This window comes from Dipodomys spectabilis, unplaced genomic scaffold (assembly GCF_019054845.1).
Source record: "Dipodomys spectabilis isolate Male_0828 unplaced genomic scaffold, ASM1905484v1 ptg000002l, whole genome shotgun sequence".
NCBI lineage: Eukaryota > Metazoa > Chordata > Mammalia > Rodentia > Heteromyidae > Dipodomys > Dipodomys spectabilis.
In genome coordinates, this window is record NW_024870679.1 from 12679331 (window position 1) to 12698613 (window position 19283).

At 36.6% G+C, this 19283-nt stretch overlaps 1 protein-coding gene across 1 annotated transcript in view; it reads left to right on the top strand.

The window, feature by feature from the left end:
- Positions 1-19283, top strand: part of Dpyd (dihydropyrimidine dehydrogenase) — a 715003-nt gene that overhangs the window by 203992 nt on the left and 491728 nt on the right. Inside the window, exons 6-8 of the mRNA XM_042677821.1 lie at positions 2247-2443; positions 6158-6239; positions 12033-12120. Of these exons, the coding sequence (XP_042533755.1) occupies positions 2247-2443; positions 6158-6239; positions 12033-12120 (367 nt within the window). The remainder of the gene's footprint in view (positions 1-2246; positions 2444-6157; positions 6240-12032; positions 12121-19283) is intronic.

Consider the following 19283-nt stretch of genomic DNA (forward strand, 5'->3'; position numbering starts at 1 on the left):
CCTCAAGTCCTGAGTTGGTAGGATTACTACAATATGGGGTTTTATGGAATTTTTCATAACACATTTTTTTTTGTCTTCTAAGCTTTCTTTAACATTTGAATGAATTTCCACTTCATGGAAATTCCCATTCTTGTACTTTGGAGACATATGTAATGCAGTTACCCTCATATCTGTTTGTGAACTGTGGGTTGTGTGTTTATTCTAGAATGTGTTTTTCTAGGCAGGCCTAGGTATTTTGATATTTAGATAATCCCTAGGCATTATAGATGACAATTAGGAATAACCTATTGTCTCCCCAGAAAGTCTACCCAATCATTGGTATATAAGTAGGAAAGGTACAGTGAAAACTTGGGACCCATATTAAAATCTGGGGCAAGTTGATATAAGGCTGGGTTGCTTGTCTCATCTGTGGTTTCTTTCCTAGAGTTAGGCCTGCACTGGTTCTAGCTTTGTGTATGGTGTTTGCTGGTTTTTTTTTTTCTCTTTATCTACTGGGTTCAGTTTTGTTTCCTCTGAGAAAGCCCTTTCAACATTATAGAGGTTCTCTGTTTAGACCCCTGGATTGTGGTCCTTCATAGCCTAAGAACTATGCTCATTTTTCTGCCTTCTCTTCAGCCCCCGATGATTGGTATCCCTCATTCCTCAACCTTGTCTCCCTTCTGGTCTAGAAGATTGCCAGTCTCTCTCGCAGGGTCTTTTGACCTTGGTCTTCTGCAAGATCTTTGATCTTCCTTCTACAAGGGGCTGTACAGTATCCACCACTCAAGACTGTTCTCTGTCCCTCTTCTGCGATGGCATTTGCTCTCAGATCTGCACGCCTCCCGTCTAGCTTGCTGCTGTATGCTCTCTCGGGCATCAATCACATTGGTAAAATGTTCATATTCAGAAGAAAATAGAACAGAAGTGGATGTAAAGAAATTATTTGCTCACTTTTTGCTCTCTAGCAGGCTAGGGCTAAATCCTGGTAGTATAGTGCTAACATACTTACATAAGACATGGTTGCTGACTCCATTACCAGCTAGAGCTTGGCTTTGTTGTCTCAATCTGATACAGAATTGAAGAAAAGGGCACAGGAAGATAGGGTAAGAGGTAGAGAGCTTAGCAAGGAGCAACTAAAAAAAGTCTCACTGACTTTGCCTCTTCGTAACTTGCTTGCTCAGAATAAACTCCCACCAGAGTTGCAGTGGGCTGCCTCATCCTGTAGGAGATCAGAACAGGGGGGAAGAAGATGTTAAAAGACCAGAAATCCAGAAGATGAGAGCATAAGAGTAAAAGATTTATTGCAAGAACCAAAATAGCTGGACGCACAAGTAACAGACTTCTTTAAAGAAAAAGGGGTCCAAGAATGGAAAGTCTGGCCTTGACTTCCCATGTTTCTCTTTGCATCTTGTTTTTCTCCCCTCTCCTCCTCCGTATCTCCAGGCATAGTTCTGTCTTTTCTGGATCGGTGAGTATAATGTTTATGTTTGCCTGTGAGCATCTTCACTGGATACCCTGTGTTAGAACAAAGGCAGGTTGGCTGGCCGTGGGTCTCCTCTGCTCTTTCCCTATGTTGCCTACATAGTTCCATATCTCCCTCAGCTCAAGGAATTAAGGTACAATGGAGTGACATGCAATCATAACACATCAACATATAAGAGGTTATGCAAATGAATGCAAATTATATATGTCATAGAAGGTCAGAAGAGGAAGATCTATCTTCCCAACTTAGCCTAGAAGACACAATAGAAAAGGGGAGTCAGAGGAGGAGATACAACTTTGGGGAGGAATTCCACAGATTGAGTTACCAACAGGGTCTCTTCTGATGTAATACCAACTTACAATTTTTTATTGTTATTGTAAAGGTGATATACAGAGGGGTTAGAGTTACATAAGTCAGATAATGAGCACATTTCTTTTGGGATGATGTCACCCCTTCCCTTGCTCTCCCTCCCCGCCCAATTTATAGAGTTCATTTTCAACATCATGTCCAGTGTGTACCACTGCTGCATTTGTTCACCCTTTGTCCCTCCATTTCTATTCTTCCCCTTAGACTCCCAAAGACATATAAAAGAACAAACATGACAAAAAGAAAACAAAACCAGCAAAAAATAATGTAATACCACTTCTAATTGCACCCTATTATTATTGAAAGTGTACCTCTAATTATTAGTTAAGACGCTAATGCCATTGAAACATTATAAATGTATTCAAGGGTATAAAATTTAACTTAAAAGTTTTAATCCTGCCAATTGCTCTCCCCACAGGTGTTCAAAGCAATGAATATTCCACAGATCAGAAATCCTTCTCTGCCTCCTCCAGAGAAAATGCCTGAAGCCTATTCAGCAAAAATTGCTCTATTTGGTGCTGGGCCTGCCAGTATAAGTTGTGCCTCCTTTTTGGCTCGATTGGGCTACTCTGACATCACCATATTTGAAAAACAGGAATATGTTGGTGGTTTAAGGTACATTCTTGTTATGTTTTGGGACCATCAATATTTCTTTACTATTTAATATTGATCACTGTGATTAGTCAACTTGGATTCAGTCACATAGTCATTACCACGTGTATTTCCAGAAGGTAATGAAAAATGGGCCTTTTGCATAGGTAACTTCTACGTATTTCAGATATTTTGTTCAAGTGACACTATACTAAGCAATACTTCATGTTAAATTATCAAAATTGTATTATACCACTGCAACTATTTCATACATGTATTTATATCAGCATTGATACAATTAAAACTACTTGACAAAATATGTATGCAAAAACATATTTATATACATATGTATTTATTTATTTTTCTGCTGGTACTGAGACTTGAGCTTCAGGCTTGCATGCTCTCCTTTTAGCATTCTTGTTTAAGACTGGCACTCTACCACTTGAGCTACAGCTCCACTTCCACCTTTTTGGTGGTTAATTGGAGATAAGAGTCTAAAAGACTTTCTTGCCTAGGCTGGCTTTGTACCATGATTCTCAGACCTCAGGCTCCTGATTAGCTTGAATTACAGGCGTGAGCCACCGGTGCCCAACTCAAGGTATTTTTTTAACCAGCAAAAATAATACATACCAGAAAAAAAACTTTTAAAAGGGATATAAAGCATAAATAACTTGATCCTTGTGAAATAATTATTTTTTATGTTGATGTTTCATTTCACCAGATTTGAAAAATCACACGTCTTACGAATTTGCTTCTCATTGGAAATAAAATAATCAGTATTTTGTTTTGCTGTAAGGATTTATACTATTGTGTTAGTAGCCTTTTGCCAGAGTCTTATGAATTAAGAACTGCATAATCCTTTAACAGCATATGTATAAGTATTGTGAGGTTATTTCCAGTTATACACACCAGTGAATATGAAAGATCCCTTAAAAACTAAAAAATGAATTCTGTGTGCCGTGGTAGACTAGTCAAAATCCTTGTGCTCCAATTGCATTTTTACGAGAAACCTAAAATAGAACAAGCCCCATTTATGACCTATTACATGTTGCCAATTTTATTTGATGCTAGCTTCTCACCTCATTTTTATTCCAATTCAGGATAATTTATAGACATTAGCACTAATTATTTGGTTTTGTATTTTTGTTGAAAATATTTAGTGGGATACACTGCCCTGAATTCATGACCAACCAAGATTGCTTGCTCACTCTTTCTTTCTATTTCGTTCTTCCTCTTTCTCTTTCTCTTTCTCTTTCTCTTCCTTCCTCTCTTCCTTCCTTCCTTCCTTCCTTCCTTCCTTCCTTCCTTCCTTCCTTCCTTCCTTCCTTCCTTCCTTCCTTCCTTTCCTTCCTTCCTTCCTTCCTTTCCTTCCTTCCTTCCTTCCTTTCCTTCCTTCCTTCCTTCCTTCCTTCCTTCCTTCCTTCTTTCTTTCTTTCTTTCTTCCTTTCTTCCTTTCTCTTTTTTATTGTGAAAATACTGTACAGAGGGGTTACAATTACATGGGCAAGATAATGAGTACATTTCTTACCAAGCATTGTAGCCTCCTCCTTTGTTTCCCCTTCCCATCCCTTCCCATCCTCCCCCCCCCCACCCCCTTCTTCCTTCCTTCCTTCCTTCCTTCCTTCCTTCCTTCCTTCCTTCCTTCCTTCCTTCCTTCCTTCCTTCCTTTTCCTTTCTTTCTTTCTTTTTTTCTTTCTTTCTTTCTCGTTCTTTCTTTCTTTCTTTTTATCTTTCTTTCTCTCTCTCTCTTTTTTTCTCTTCCCTTTATTCCTTCCCTCCCTCCCTCTTTCTTTTTTTCTCTTCTTTCTCTCTTCTCTCTTCCTTTCTTTCTCCTCTTTCTCTTCCTCCCTCTCTCTCTCCCTCCCTCTCTTGCTCCCTTCCTCCCTCTCTTTCTTCCTTTCTTTCCCTTCTCTTCCTCCTTCTTTCTCTTTCCTTCCTCCTCTTCCTTTCTCCTTCCTTCCCTCTTTCTTTGCCTCTTTCCTTCTTTTTGTTTGCCTCTCATTCATTTTCACTCTTGTTTAACCTTTTTATTTTCTTTCCTTTGCTTTTGAGTTGACCTAGTCCTAAGCACAGGATGAAATATCAAATCGGTTTAATTGGCATCAGCCCATGTTGCCATACTCTGTGTCACTGGTTTAAAATTATTAAAAACAAAATCCCACAAGTGACAGATTTGGCTAAAATTACAACCACAAAACTTTCATCTCAATTTATTTCCTCCTTTAAAGATAACTTTCACTCTCTTGCATTGTCAAAGTGGCTAAAAGAGATTAAATTCAAATTGTATTTGAAATCAATTGCTTAAAAAGGAGATGTCACATTTCATCTCTCAGTTTTCTCTGCATCCAAACTGATTCTTTTATCCCTAGTGAACTGGTATCACAACCACTTTTTGAACATCACTAGAGTCAATGAGTGATAATACCTATTGTTTCAAACACAATCTGGTTGATTATCTTTGAATCTGTAACAAATGTATAAAATCATCAGTTCTTTTGATTTCCTCCAACCATGGATTCTTTGTTAAAAACATTCATTTATAAGAATTGCAAGGGATTCGCTGTGTCACACATAAAAAATTAATAGGTTATTAAATATACGTGTGCATACATAGTTTGATCTTTATTTCATTTAAAATTAATGCTCATTAATCATGTCACCTTTATTAGGCAGAACTGGCCAATGCTTCCTTTGCTTTAGTTATTTCACATTACAACATTTTCATTATATGTAGTGCATCTCATTTTGATGATCAATAAAAAAATATGGTCTAAGTGGAATGGTTTTGGTACTAGGAAGTATTCTGATAAAATGTGTGATTTGATGCAAATATCAAGGCCAGTACCTATATCATAATGCAATCAGGCCAGGCTGTGGCAAAGCATGAAAACTGTGCTTTAGGAAGGATGCTGTAGCTATATTCCATTAAACTTAAGACTCATGATCATAGAAGGAACAATTTCTTTCATGTTATCTGACATGCCACTGACTATATTGAAGGATTTATAGCTCCCAAAAGTAAAAATTTCTATCAAAGCCAAGATTGCCATGAGAATACTAGCAGAAGAATAAAAAAATGGTTTTCATAAGCACAGTAAACTTGGGAAGTAATGATTTCTATCAATTTCATTTTCTCAAGCTCTTTTTCACCATAGTCTGCAGGGGACGATCTCATTTACTATCTTGATTTCAATTACTTGCTATATGCAAATTATTTAGAAATCTGTATCTGTCCTGAGTTCTCTATGTCAAGCACAAACTTCATGAAACTACTGTTGTTTCTGAGCTGGCTGTTACTAAGGCTGCCATCACAAAAAAACAATGAGAATTAATCTGGATTATTCCTCTGTGACTCAGAAATTGGCAGCTGCATTTTATGAATACTTTTAGAAAATATCCTCTAACTTCTGCATCTATGAAATCCTGTGTGTGTATGTATGTATGTATGGATGCTGATAATGGAACTCAGGATTGTGTACTGTCCCTTTTATTTTTGTTCACTCAAAGTTAGCACTTTACCACTCCACCCATACCTCTCTACTCCTCATATTTTTGTCATAAGAATCTTTCCTGCCTGTCTTTCCTGCCTAGGTTGGCTTCAAGTTGTGATCTTTAGATTTCAGCCTCTTGAAAAGTTAGGATTACATGTGTGAACCACTGACATCTGGCCACATTGCTTTTTAAAAATAAATAAATAAAAATGTCCACTAATACTTTTTTCTTTTCCTCTCTCTTCAGTACTTCTGAAATTCCTCAGTTCCGGCTACCATATGATGTTGTGAATTTTGAGATTGAGCTTATGAAGGACCTGGGTGTGAAGGTGAATAAAACTTAAGACACATACACATATACACATGTGTGCATACACATGCATGCACACACACATACACGTTGCTCAAAAAGAAAATAATGAGCTCTAAAGCTGAACAGCAAATGTCATGCATTTTAGGAAAGAACAATTAAAAGCTACACCAGGCAGAAGCAGAAAGATGCTTTTCCTTGCTTAAGGCATTAGTCTGTCTACTGTCTGAATGCCACTAGCCTGGAAAAGGGCAATCAATAGTTCTCATCTGGCACGCCTGCATGTGATTAATTGTCTGTAAGAAACAAATTCTTAAATTGCTTTAGGGGTTGGGTGCAGCTAATAGAAGGATTTGGTTTCTAGGAAGATTTGATTTCTAAATTTATGTTTTTTGCTTTTTTGTTTATTTTTCATGAAACTCATGTGCTCTCTGAAACGTCATTATTTCACAATTTGGAGCATCATTTCTTCCAGAAGTTTGTATTATTTATTATCTGCAACATGTCATTATTGTTAATATGATAAGCCTTTCTTGACAGAAGCAGTAAATCAGTGGCAGTAGAAAAAAACAACTCTGTATATTTAAATGTATGTGTATGTATGTGTGTGAAGTACTATGCTGTTCTCTTAAGGATGGTTTCAGAATATAGCTGTAGTTATTCTTATTTTTTAATTAAAGATATTTATGCAGGGGAAGATTCTTACAAAATTGAATTCAAATCCCATCAAAATGAATAACAGTTGTGGGGTTGGCGCTAAGTGGAGGGGGTAATGAAGAGAAGTGGGGAAATACAGCCATAATTTTCAGGGCATATCATACGTAGCTAGGAAAATCGGCACGAGGGGTTGGGAAGCTTGGGGAAGAGTTGTAAAAGGGCTGATGTTGACCAAGATGCATTATACTTATAAACTAATCAGTTGGATGGTAACCCCTTTGTACAACTACTTAAAAGTAGTATATATAACATAGTAAGAGTATTATAAAAGTAGTATATATAATACAGAAAGTATTATAATGTAGTTATTCACTTGAGCATACTATTGCTTTGCTCCAAAAATTCTAACTTCCCAAATAGCACAATAGATTAATAATATACAATGTTTTACCTAATATATATTTAAAGTACATGCAAAATATATTTTGCAAAGGCATTAGAAAGCTACTCAAAACTTTTGAACTTGTGAATAAAATCTGAAGTTAACAGATATTTTCAAGTCAGTAAAAAATTCCTGCCAATAAAATAAACACACTTTTCTTTTCTTTGACTTTGTATTTTATGCAGCCTTGGATGCATAATTGATTTTTCATACTCTCATGCTCCAGCTTTGTTTTGTTAATTGTTTGAATTGCTCTTGTTGTTGTTGTAGTTGGTCCCGGGACTTGAACTCTGGGCATGGGAGCTCCCTGAGCATTTCAGCTCAAGGTGAGCGCTCTACCACTTGAACCACAGTTCCACTTCTGGTTGTCTGGTGGTAAATTGGAGATAAGAGTCTCATAGACTTTGCTGCCTGGGCTGGCTTTTTAAATGTGATCCTCAGATCTCAGTCTCCTGAGTTGCTAGGATTACAGCCTTGAGCCACCAGCGCCTGTCATAATTGTCCTAATTATTCTTTCACCAAGTTTTATTTCATTTGCTCAAAAAATAATTATCCAAGACTCATTTTACACAAGAGTGTCCAGAATGTTAGCAACATCTTGAACCATCCTCTTTTGAATTCTAGTCCTATGTCGTTAGCATTCCATCATTCAAATAGGTCCAGCTAATTGTATGTTGATTTCAATTCCTCATCTTCACTCCTATCTCCTTGAGCAAATTTTCTTGTTGAATAATTTCAATTTACTTCATATGTTATTACTGAATATTTTTCAATCAACTATTACACCTCTAGAAAATGAGAATTTTATCTGTTATTCTCACACATAATATATATTATAGATATATGCATAAATATCTATAGTATGTATAATAGGTACAATATGTTGCATATATACTATATATGATATATATGTATATATATGATGTATATAACACATGTATAATGTATATAATATTTTCACCACTTCAGTGGCTGGAATCTCTAGTAGGTACAAAATGAGAAGATGTAAAACTTTTTTGTCTTGAGGACACCTTTTTTTTTTTTAACCATGTTGGATAATTTACTGTTTTGTTTACCAAAATTTTAAAAATTTATGAAAGTATTAATAGAATCATTCTACTACTTTTTGTTAAAAATTAAACAAAAACCTTATGTTCTGTTTACATGTTAAGTTATGTGAATCTTCCCTTTTCTGGCATCTCTAGACCTCATCATGTATCCTTTTCTGAATCACTAGGAGTATGTTGGGCTTATCAGTATTTTTTTTTAATGTAATTTTATTGTCAAGGTGATATACGGAGGGATCACAGTTACATACGTAAGGCAGTGAGTACATATCTGGTCAAACTTATTACCCCCTCCCTCATTTTCTCACACTTTGTTGTACAGTTGTACAGTTCATTTCTAGCCGTATTGCCTCGTAATTGTTGCTGATGCATTGGTTCCCCTTGGTCCTTTGTCTCACCATTTCATCAGCATTTTTTAAAGTTTTGTTTTGCCTTCACTTATTTACACAATGTATATTAGAGCTACACATGTGACAGAGAATAGTGCAATATTGCCCTTGCATAGTTGAAAATGCACAAAACATATAGTTTTGGTTTATTCATTTCTGCTTGTTGCTTCTGTTGAGTTTTGATGATAGAATTACTCTGGTCTTATAAAAATAAGCTTTCAAATCTTTAATTACCTTATAAATGACAAGAGAATTTGTCCTCTTCTGTAACGTGATAATTTTTGTGATTCTGACTCAAAGCTTCTTTTACAAGAGACAGCACGAAACCATCTTCAAAAATATCTTCAGCAGGCTGGGAAGGTGGCTCAGTGGTAGAGTGCTTGCCTTGCTTGCATGAGGCCCTGGGTTCAATTCCTCAGCACCACATAAACAGAAAAAGCCAGAAGTGGCACTGTAGCTCAAGTGGTAGAATGCTAGCCTTAAGCTGAAGAGCTGGGTGACAGTGACCAGGTCCAGAGTTCAGGCCCCATGATCGACAAAAAAAAAAAAAAAATCTTCAGGGTTATTCATCTTTTGTACTTCCTTTATTTTAATGTTAATTTTGCCTGGATATATTTTCTTACAGAAATTTCCAGTTTTCTTAAGCCTTCTGAATTCATTTATCTATATTGAAACATGGAATTCTAGCATACAGTAGAAATTATCCATCTGTACACATGATTGTGTGTGCCTTCTCCTCTCTATTCTTGGTTTGCTTTACAATTTCTTGAGAAAACTAGGAAGTATTTCTATAGATCACATATCTTTCAAGAAGTAAGTTCTCAGTTGCTTTATGTGTTCTTGCTCATTCATTGATGGCTAGAATTTTATTAACTTCCCTTATATTTTAACCTCTTGAGTTGCACACTTACGTTGAAGGTTGACAATGTAATTAATTTGTTATGAGTTAAACTTTTATCGGCATCCACATATTTTTCTGTATTTTAATATTGTCATTTCCCTTGAGTAATTACAGTTTTGTTTTTCCCTCTCAGACAGCGGTTTTATAGAATAACACTTTTATTTGCTTTTCTAATAAAAATACTGCTCATGGAATTTGGCAATAGAACTTAGATTTTTTCCCTTTTCCCCTTTACATGAGGATTTATCTGTCTATCTGTTTTAATTTACCAAATATACCTTCAATTGATTTTACATCAAAATCTTCTATTATTGCAGTATTATTTACACTTCATGAGAAATAGTCTCTGTTACAATATAATGGCTCTTAACTATAGTGAACTCCAATACAAGCTCCAATGATTTTTTTTTAATTTAAAGTAAGCTTTAATAGCAGATGTGTGATTGGAGTGTTTGCAATCGTTTAAATTATATTCTCTTTTCTGTTAGGCAATTCAGTGCTTAGTTGGACATGAATATATTTGTTTCATAGTTTCTATCTTGTTTCAATTCCCCAGTGTTTAAAGTGTGAAGTGCACATAATGATTTTGCATTTTCCTATACATGCTAACATATGTACATATGTCATTTCACACAATATTTTGACAGAACTCCAGTTCTGATTAAACTTCATTTGTGATTGCTAGGTTTTTCTTCTGCTTCATGATTTTAGAATAAAAATTCACTGAGACCTCTTGATAAACTCTCTATATCTCATCGCTTTTTTTCTTATGGTTATTTGAAGAATCAGTTTCTATATTTTAGAAATGTTGTATGACTGATATTAAAATTCCATCATATCTCTAATAAGAGAATTGTGCACTATTAGCTAAAATAATAGTTTATTTCTAATAAAGCTAATATTATCTTAAGATCCTTCCTTTTATAAATACTTTACTTAACCAAGTTTACTTTCTAAAAAAGTGAAGAGCATAGCCATTGTTATATGAATGTTTAATAACAGATGTTACATATTTCATTTACTGTTAGAGTTCCATTTTAAAGAATTATATCCCAGCTGAATGCCAGTGAGTGGCTCATGTTTATAAATCCCAGCTTCTCAGGAGACAGAGATCTGAGGATCATGATTCAAAGCCAGCCTAGACATTATCATCACCCATTAAAGACCTACCAAAAACAATACCTCTAGAGCATCAATGGAATAAGGAATGGAGAAATAAGTGCAGGAAGAAGACTACGACTGAATCATAGAGGGCCATACTTTCGTTTTCTCAAATTACAAATCCTATTTTTATATTAGCAGACAAAGTAGTTATTTGGAAGTTTATTGTTTAAAAAAAGCAGAGCCTAGTATCATAAAGGTGAGACTAGTAATGGATACCCTGTAATATCTCTAGGATGATTTCTTCAGCTGATTAGTGTGATGAGTCCAATCAAGCTCTGGGAGATTCACGTGGTGCTCACCGGCAGGGTTAGTGATCGCAGAGGATTCACTGAACCAGAATTTAGTCAGACTCCATTCTTACTACTTGAATAGGTTCTAGCTCTTATGTCTCCAGGCATCACTGTCAGTAGAAAGACTGGATCCCTTAGTCCTTCAAATGTCTGATTATTTCTCTTAATCAGAGACTAAGGGCAAGTGGTTTGGCTTCCTTTGGAGGACTATGGTAATTATTGCAGCTTTTTTTTTTCAAAGATATTCACAGCATCCTCCCTCAACTCCCTGAACTCAGCTTATTTCTCAGCAGCAAGGCTCCATATCTGAAAATTGACTCACACCTGGGAGACTGACCCAAATCCTGTGATGGGGAGAGAGGTGACTGTCCCCTGCCTCCTGACCTTGTTCACCTTCCTTAGACAATTCCCTATGGAAATCCTGTCCTTTACATCCCCGCTTCCTCTTTGCATTCTCATCAATAGGACTTTGGCTGGAAAGACATTTTTCCATTTTCTGAACCTCATATGCACAGGGTGATCTTTATTTATTTTCATTTAACTCTTGATTTTCTGCTCCCACTCGACTGCGTGGAAACAGATGTTTTGTCACATTTATTATTGTCTAAACTGCCCTGCAGTGTTCTTGAAAATACTCAACAAGCTAGGAATGTTTCTTGTCTACATTTTTTATATCAACCTACTTTTCTTCTGCATTTAGTCCTGGAATAAAACATGTTAGTATTCTATTGATGAATCATTTTTTTCCTTATTCAAGCCTATGCAGCAAAAGACAGAAATGTTTCCACATATTATTTATGAAATTCCATGGGTAGATTATTTTGGCCATTTTTGTGTGTTAACTAATATTGTTTCTGAATAAAGTGCTAAAATACTATTATTCTAAATGTTGTGTGTTACAGATCGTTTGTGGGAAAAGCCTTTCAGTGGATGAAATAACCCTTAGCTCCTTGAAGGAGCATGGCTACAAAGCTGCTTTCATTGGAATAGGTGAGTAGATTACTTGTAACATTTTTATTTGTACGTACTTTTAAATTTCTTACATTATCAGAAAGAATGACTCCCTCCAGACATTTTATTGATGGAAGCTGTAGCTGTTCAAGGAGTAACAGTTAATATTAACTGGCTAACATGTTGGTTAAATGTTGGTTATGTAACTAATTTTGTTGATTGGTCTTCATTATGAACAGATATTGGCAGGCCTGACCTCTTCTTGCCCACTCTCTTTCCCCATGGAAACTTCGAATTAGGGTAGAGGGCATCACATTTGTAAATGAAAATACAATCTAGTATATTGGTAATGAACAATATAGATGGCTACTGGGCTGGGTTTTTGTTTTTTTTTTCATTTTCTTGAGGTTTCCAAATCTCTGTGTTAAGAATTTTGTTTGTATTTTACATTTACTTGAATTTAAGGAGGCTCACTCATGGATGTGAAGGTCCCAGACACAGCTGAAACACATCGTGGCCACTATGTTTCATTATTTCACCTAAGTATTCCATGGATACTGAGTTTTCTAGCTTCTTTCTTCTACTTATTGTATTATATTTAATGCATTCTCTTTATCATAAGTCTGTTTCTCATATGATTGTGTTATGAAAATTTCAAGTTGGGTATGGTGTATTGTTTCTTTCTTTTTTTCCTTTTTTTTTGTCTGTTGTGGGGCCTGAACTCTGGCCCTGAGCGCTGTCCCTAAGCTCTTCAGCTCAAGGTGAGCACTCTACCACTTGAGCCACAGCGCCACTTCCAGCTTTTTCTGCTTATGTGGTGCTGAGGAATCAAACCCAGGGCCTCATGAATGCAAGGCAAGTGCTCTGCCACTGAGCCACCTTATGAATTGTTTCTGATTTTAACACAAGGTTCACCATCACATCTCTGCTGCAGTCTACATTCTGTGACTGTCAATGTCTGTCATGAATCTGCAGAGGGATCAAAGCTTTCCCATGTATGTAAAGGATAACACAGAGGATAGCCTTAATTTGGGGGAATCCTCCTTTGTGGCATTTTTGAGCAAAATCATCATTAGTGTGTCTTAAGGTAGGAGATTTTCTTATCAGAATGCAATAGATAATCTTAGCAGAAATTGTATCAAGTCTAAGAGCAGATCTGTTGGGAGCTCTATTTTGATGAAAACTTAAAGAATAGGAGATGAATCTGGAACTGCCTTCTAGCTTCTAAAGTTCAGTATTGAACCATGTTCCTTTCAGAAATTTGTGTGTTTCATCACTATTGCTATTTTTTAATCCTATTTTCTGAAAGAATATAGGGTCACAGATAAAAGCAACTCATATGTTTACTATATTAATTATGGATTCATGTTACTAATATATTTTTCTATAGTATCTTCATTTGATCACAATAATCATTATGTATATCAAGTATCAAGGATAGGAAGGAGAAAAGATCTGACATTTTCTCTAAGTCTTATCATTAGATTACCAAATTTAGGGTTTAATTTTCAATATCATATCTGTAGTGACAATTTAATGGAAAGAAATAGAACATGTATCTGTAAAATGGATAATATTACTAGCAGTGTTGTAACTGTAACAGTTTCTGTGACTCTCAGCCTTCTTGTGTTAAAAGTGCTTGGTTCATAGCCAGAAGTTGGTGGCTTACACCTATAATCCTCATTGCTCAGGAAGCTGAGATCTGAAGATTGTGTTTCAGAGCTAGCCAGGGTAGGAAAGTCAGAGACTGCTATGTTCAATTGACTACCAAAAGCCAGAAACTGCTCTGTGGCTTAAAGAGGTACAGCACTAGCCTTGAGTACAAACCTTCAGGGAAAATGCCGGGTCTTGAGTTCAAGCTCTAGGAACAGCACGTGTGCGCACGTGTGCATACATACACACACACGCACACACACACACACACACACACACACACACACACACACACTGCTTGGTTCATAATTGGAAAATTCAGCCAGGTATTAGGTAAAAAATGTTGATAATATTGAATACTTTAAAATTCATTACCTAGCCTTGAACCAGTTATTCATAAAAGATACATTTCTTAATGTTTGAGTAGCATTTATTAATAGGATTGCATATATCCCTCTGAACTTTCCCATCGGGGACCAGGTAATTTAGCCAATAAATTAAAATAGATTTCAACTACAGAGAAGCAAAGTATCAACGGAATTAGAATGAGTAAATAATTTAAATCTTTTGAGTTGTTTTTATCTTTAAGTAGCAAGTTGTACAAAGGAATTGCCATTCAACAAAGCAGTCCATAAATCTCCCTTATCTGGATGAACCAAAAATGTCCTGGGTTGTCTTCTATTTATTTATTTATTGCAAATTCTTTGTTGTGATTAAGTGATTACATAATTTCACAAATTTCTCAGTATTATGGGATAGTGATGCTTAGTTAAAGTCTCAAACACACTCTAACTTTCATCAGGCAAATTGTCTATTGTGGTCTATAACATTTATGAGTTCTATGAGCTTGGCAATACAGTTATTTCTTCCACATTGGGTGATATGTGCATTTCTTTTGTTTTGCATAGCATCAGCTGTTCCCTCTTTCCCACTTGTTCCCTCCCTCCCATCGCTGCCATTGAGTTGCTTAGTTCATTTTGATCAATGTCTTCTATTTCATTTTATGAGGCACCCTGTCATGGGTCATTTGTTGGTGCTTTACCAATACGCAAAGCAATGGTCTCCATCTAACTGCATTGTGTGTATAGTGTTGGACATGTGGAATCCTTTCACATTTATGTTTGCATTTTCACGCAGAGAGGTGAATCTTTTGACATTTTGGTCTAGTAAGGTAAGGATTTCCATTCTGTTCTGTTTCAGTATTTTGTTTGAAATCTGTACAAGAAAGTTTTCATCTTGTCAAAAGGAAATGCTTTAGCGTGGGAAAGACAAGTTGCCGTATCCTGTAGGAAATGTTGATTTGACACTCCTGATTGTCGATTGGGGAATTTATGACCTTTCTATACCATATAGCTGTCGGCTTTTGGACAGCCTCACAACCTCACGTCCTTTCCTTCATTAACTTTGACTCTATCTTGTAATTAAACTTCACTCACTTATGTTATCTACCCTTTTCCACTGCGTTTGGAGGCATGAATGGTAGAATCGGAATTTGGTGTTATTTAAAATGCATATTTCATTGCTTTAAGAACACAATAGAAGCTGCAACCGTATGCAAGGTGCTAGACTCAAGAGTCTGGGCAGTATGAGCTTTTTTGTAAAAGGCTGGTATCCTACCCCTGAGCCACAACTCCTCTTGGGGCTTTTGGCTAGTTCATTGGCAATGAGAATCTCATGGATTTTCCTGCCCAGGCTGGCTTCAAATGTAACTCTCAGATCTCAGACCCTTGACATGCTAGGTTTACAGGTGTGAGCCACCAGTGCCTGACTGCTAAGTGCATTTCTTTCCTCTCATGTAACTATGTGAACCATTTTTCATGTATGATGTCCATTTTTGTTCTGTGGATAGTCACCACATCCACATTCCTGCTAACAGAAATGGTCCTCTTAGGTGTATGATGTGGAACTTGTACATATCACTTCTACTTTTATCCTGTTGTCTACAAACAGGTAATATAATAGGCATAGCAGAAAAGGATTCTGGGAAATTCAGCTGATAGCTGAGTGAACAGGATCCTTATTAATTTCCTTCTGTTATACTGTAGGAAGAAACAGAAAAAAAAGTTTTCTGCACAGGTGTGGGTTATCATTGGTGTTTGGCTGCAGAGATAACTTCATAAACATGGTGATGATTTCTGTTTTTATAGTTGGGCATGCTGTAGTTATAGATCTCCTATGTTTACACTATTATCCTATTCTGAGTTATTTTATGTGACTGCAAAGAAACTTATACCTTAGAGTAGTTTAGTAAACACCTCGTGTTAACCTGTACACACAGGTGTTCTTATAGTTCCTCCTTATAAATATTGTTTATGATATCACTGATGAAAAGTCATTTTATGTGTTTTCCTTCATTAATGCTATAGCAGAGTCAAATCAAGGAAACTATCCCATTATATGTGTTACTATTGTGAGTTTGAAAGAGTTACCTTTCTCTATCCGTGGAAGACTTAGTTTATTCCAACTAAAGAGATAAAGATTTGTGTCTTACCCAACATGAACACTGACCTCTTTTGTAATCATTGGGATTCTTTATTAAAGGCTCTAAGATTGGGGAAAGGCTTAAGTTAGTTGAGCACTTACCTAGTAAATGAGAGGCCTTGATTTACATCCCTAGTACTACTAGAATAAAATTGGAACTAAAGCTCCAAAATATGGATGCTTTTACTGAGATAAATGCACACTGTGTTTCTATCATGGTCAGAAGTAGACTTAACTCATCCACAAATCAAGGCTTTTTTTTTGAAATATTGGATGACTGTATTTGATTATTTAAACCAAGGTAAGAGATTATAGTCATTCTTTCTTTCTTTTTTATATTACAGAATTGATCAGAAAAGAAAATACCAAAGAAAATGATAGAAGGAAGTAAGAAGGTGTATATATTTTTTAATATTTTTCTTAGTGCCAGTCCTGGGGTTTGAACTCAGGGTGGGCCAGGGTGCTTCAGTGGGCCCTGAACTTCTTTTGCTCAAGGCTAGCATTCTACCACTTGAGCCACAGCTTTATTTCCTAATCAGGAGTATTACAGGTAGTTAGTTTAGTGTTATTTTGTGAAAAGTGTTTTTCTATTGTGGTTTTCATCTGTATGAGTGCACACCCATTCCATTGCAAATAAGATGTATTTTTAATTGTGAATTACTAGTCCAAATTTGAAATCCACTGGAATATATGAGAGTATCCTGAGATAGTAATATTTTTTTCCATAGCATATCTAGTTCCTACAAATAGTTACTAGATGTATTAGGTATTGAATAACTGCTGTGCTCTAGGCACTATGGTAAGAATTAAAAGTATAAAGAAATCTGATTTAGTGGTTTATATGAGTTTCAGAGCTGGGTGCTAATGCTCACAACTATAATTCTAGCTACTCAAGATGACAATTCAAAACCAGCCTGAGCAGAAAAGTGCATGAGACTCATATTTAATTAACTACCAACCCCCCTTTTTTAAAAAAAAAAAAAACTTTAAGTACAGCAATGGTAGAACACTAGCTTTGAGGACAAAAGCTCAGGGATAGCACCCAGGTCCTGAGTTCAAGCCCTGGGACCAATGCACATATACACAAAGATGAATCAGAAAAATGGTAAGAGATTTAAATAGAACGTTCCATATGGTGCAATTTGAGGAGGATATGCTAGGGATTGAGTGGGCCTGAGGATTGTGGATTTTGTTTTAACATCTTTGGAGGAGTCTTTAAAATCCACTGTTGTAGAAGTAGACCGTAGACCCTACTACTTAGTATTGTCTTATCCATCCTCTGGCTACCCTCTCATGGTCTCATAAAACAGCTCACTGAGTGAAACAGCATATTCAGGAAAGAACATTTCCTGGGGCAGCCTCAGAAAAGTGGTAATGTTTAAATAAAATTGGTAAGGTGTTTTGGCTTTTAAATTTAGGGTCGAGTTTTCAGGGGAAATCAGCTACATGGGAGGTATATATAGGAGGTTCACAGTACAAGGCTGTCCTAGGGCAAAATTTCAAGACACCTTCTGAAAAAAATAACCATAGCATCCGGGCTGGAGGTATAGCAAAAATGAGTGGCCTTGTTGAAATCAGTTCTGATCATGCCATTTTCTTGTGAGAACATTCCTTACTGCTGATATATTCTAACTACAAAACACTGGTGAAACTTGACCAGAGATTCATTTTTTGTTGATGTTTTGTTTCTTTTTGTCAGTCATGGGGCTTGGACTCTGGGCCTGTTATCTGTCCCTGAGCTGTTCAGCTCAAGGCTAGTGCTCTACAACTTGAGCCACAGCGTCACTTCCAGATTTCTGGTGGTTTATTAGAGTTAAGAGTCTCATGGACTTTTCCTGCCCGGGCTGGCTTTGAACAGTGATCCTCAGATTTCAGCCTCCTGAGTAGCTAGGATTACAGGTGTGAGCCACTGGCACCCATACCAGAAATTCTTACTTTCTTTTATATAAAGGAGACTCCAGCTCAGTAGATGTCATTCAGGGATAGAGGAAATTGCTTAATTCAAGGCCAGGTGTTTAGTTTCCTTTAACACCAGAAAAATCAGGGAAGACTCCATAACGTAAGGCTTCCTAAGACTCCATAAGGTAAAACTTCCAAGGCTCTGCATAATTTGATTACCTCTTGTCTGCAGTTCCTTTACCCATTCAGTTGCTTAGTTTGTTTTAGTGAAGATGTCCTTGCTCATATTTGATCCTTGATTTATCTGTAGTGGAGTGTGAGCCTCTCCTGCTTTTACTTCACCCTCCCACTGTTTATTCTCTGGGGATTCAGATTGTACTTCCATATGCTATTAAAACACTTCTTTGGCCAGGCACCGGTGGCTCACGCCTGTCATCGTAGCTACTCAGGAGGCTGAGATCTGAGGATCGCGGTTCAAAGCCAACCCGGGCAGGAAAGTCCATAAGACTCTTATCTCCAATAAACCACTAGAAAACCGAAAGTGGCACTGTGGCTCAAGTGGTAGAGCACTTGCCTTGAGCTGAAGAGCTAAGGGACAGCGCCCAAGCCCAGAGTTCAAGCCCCAGGACCAACAAAAAACAAACAAAAACCCCACTTCTTTCTGTGTTTATTGTCATCAGTATATTTGTTTCCACCACTTGAAATTAAGCTCAACACAAAAGGCAGAAAGTTCTATAAGCTTCATAGATTGACAGATTTTTTTTTTTGATGGTCCAAAAGAGGTCCAACACACAGTAGGAGCTCAAGAAGTATTTTTACTGATTGATATTTTTCATGAACTCTTTTTCCTCTATTCTTCGCCAATATAAGTAGTTGGTTTTGGGGTTCTTTATCACTAGCTCATTTAGGGAATGAGGAGGGAGGGAAGTATATTTTACTTTCTTCTAAGGTTGATAAGATGTTTGATATTGAAATAAATAAGCTCTTCTAAGTTTGCAATGGAGGTATTTGCAACAATAGCTATAATAGGAGTTTTTTTTCCCCAGGCTCTATTCTTTTTTTTTTTTTTTTTTTGGGTCCGGTCTTGGGGCCTGAACTCTGGGCCTGGGCGCTGTCCCTGAGACCTTTAGCTCAAGGCTAGCACTCTACCACTTGAGCCACAGCGCCAC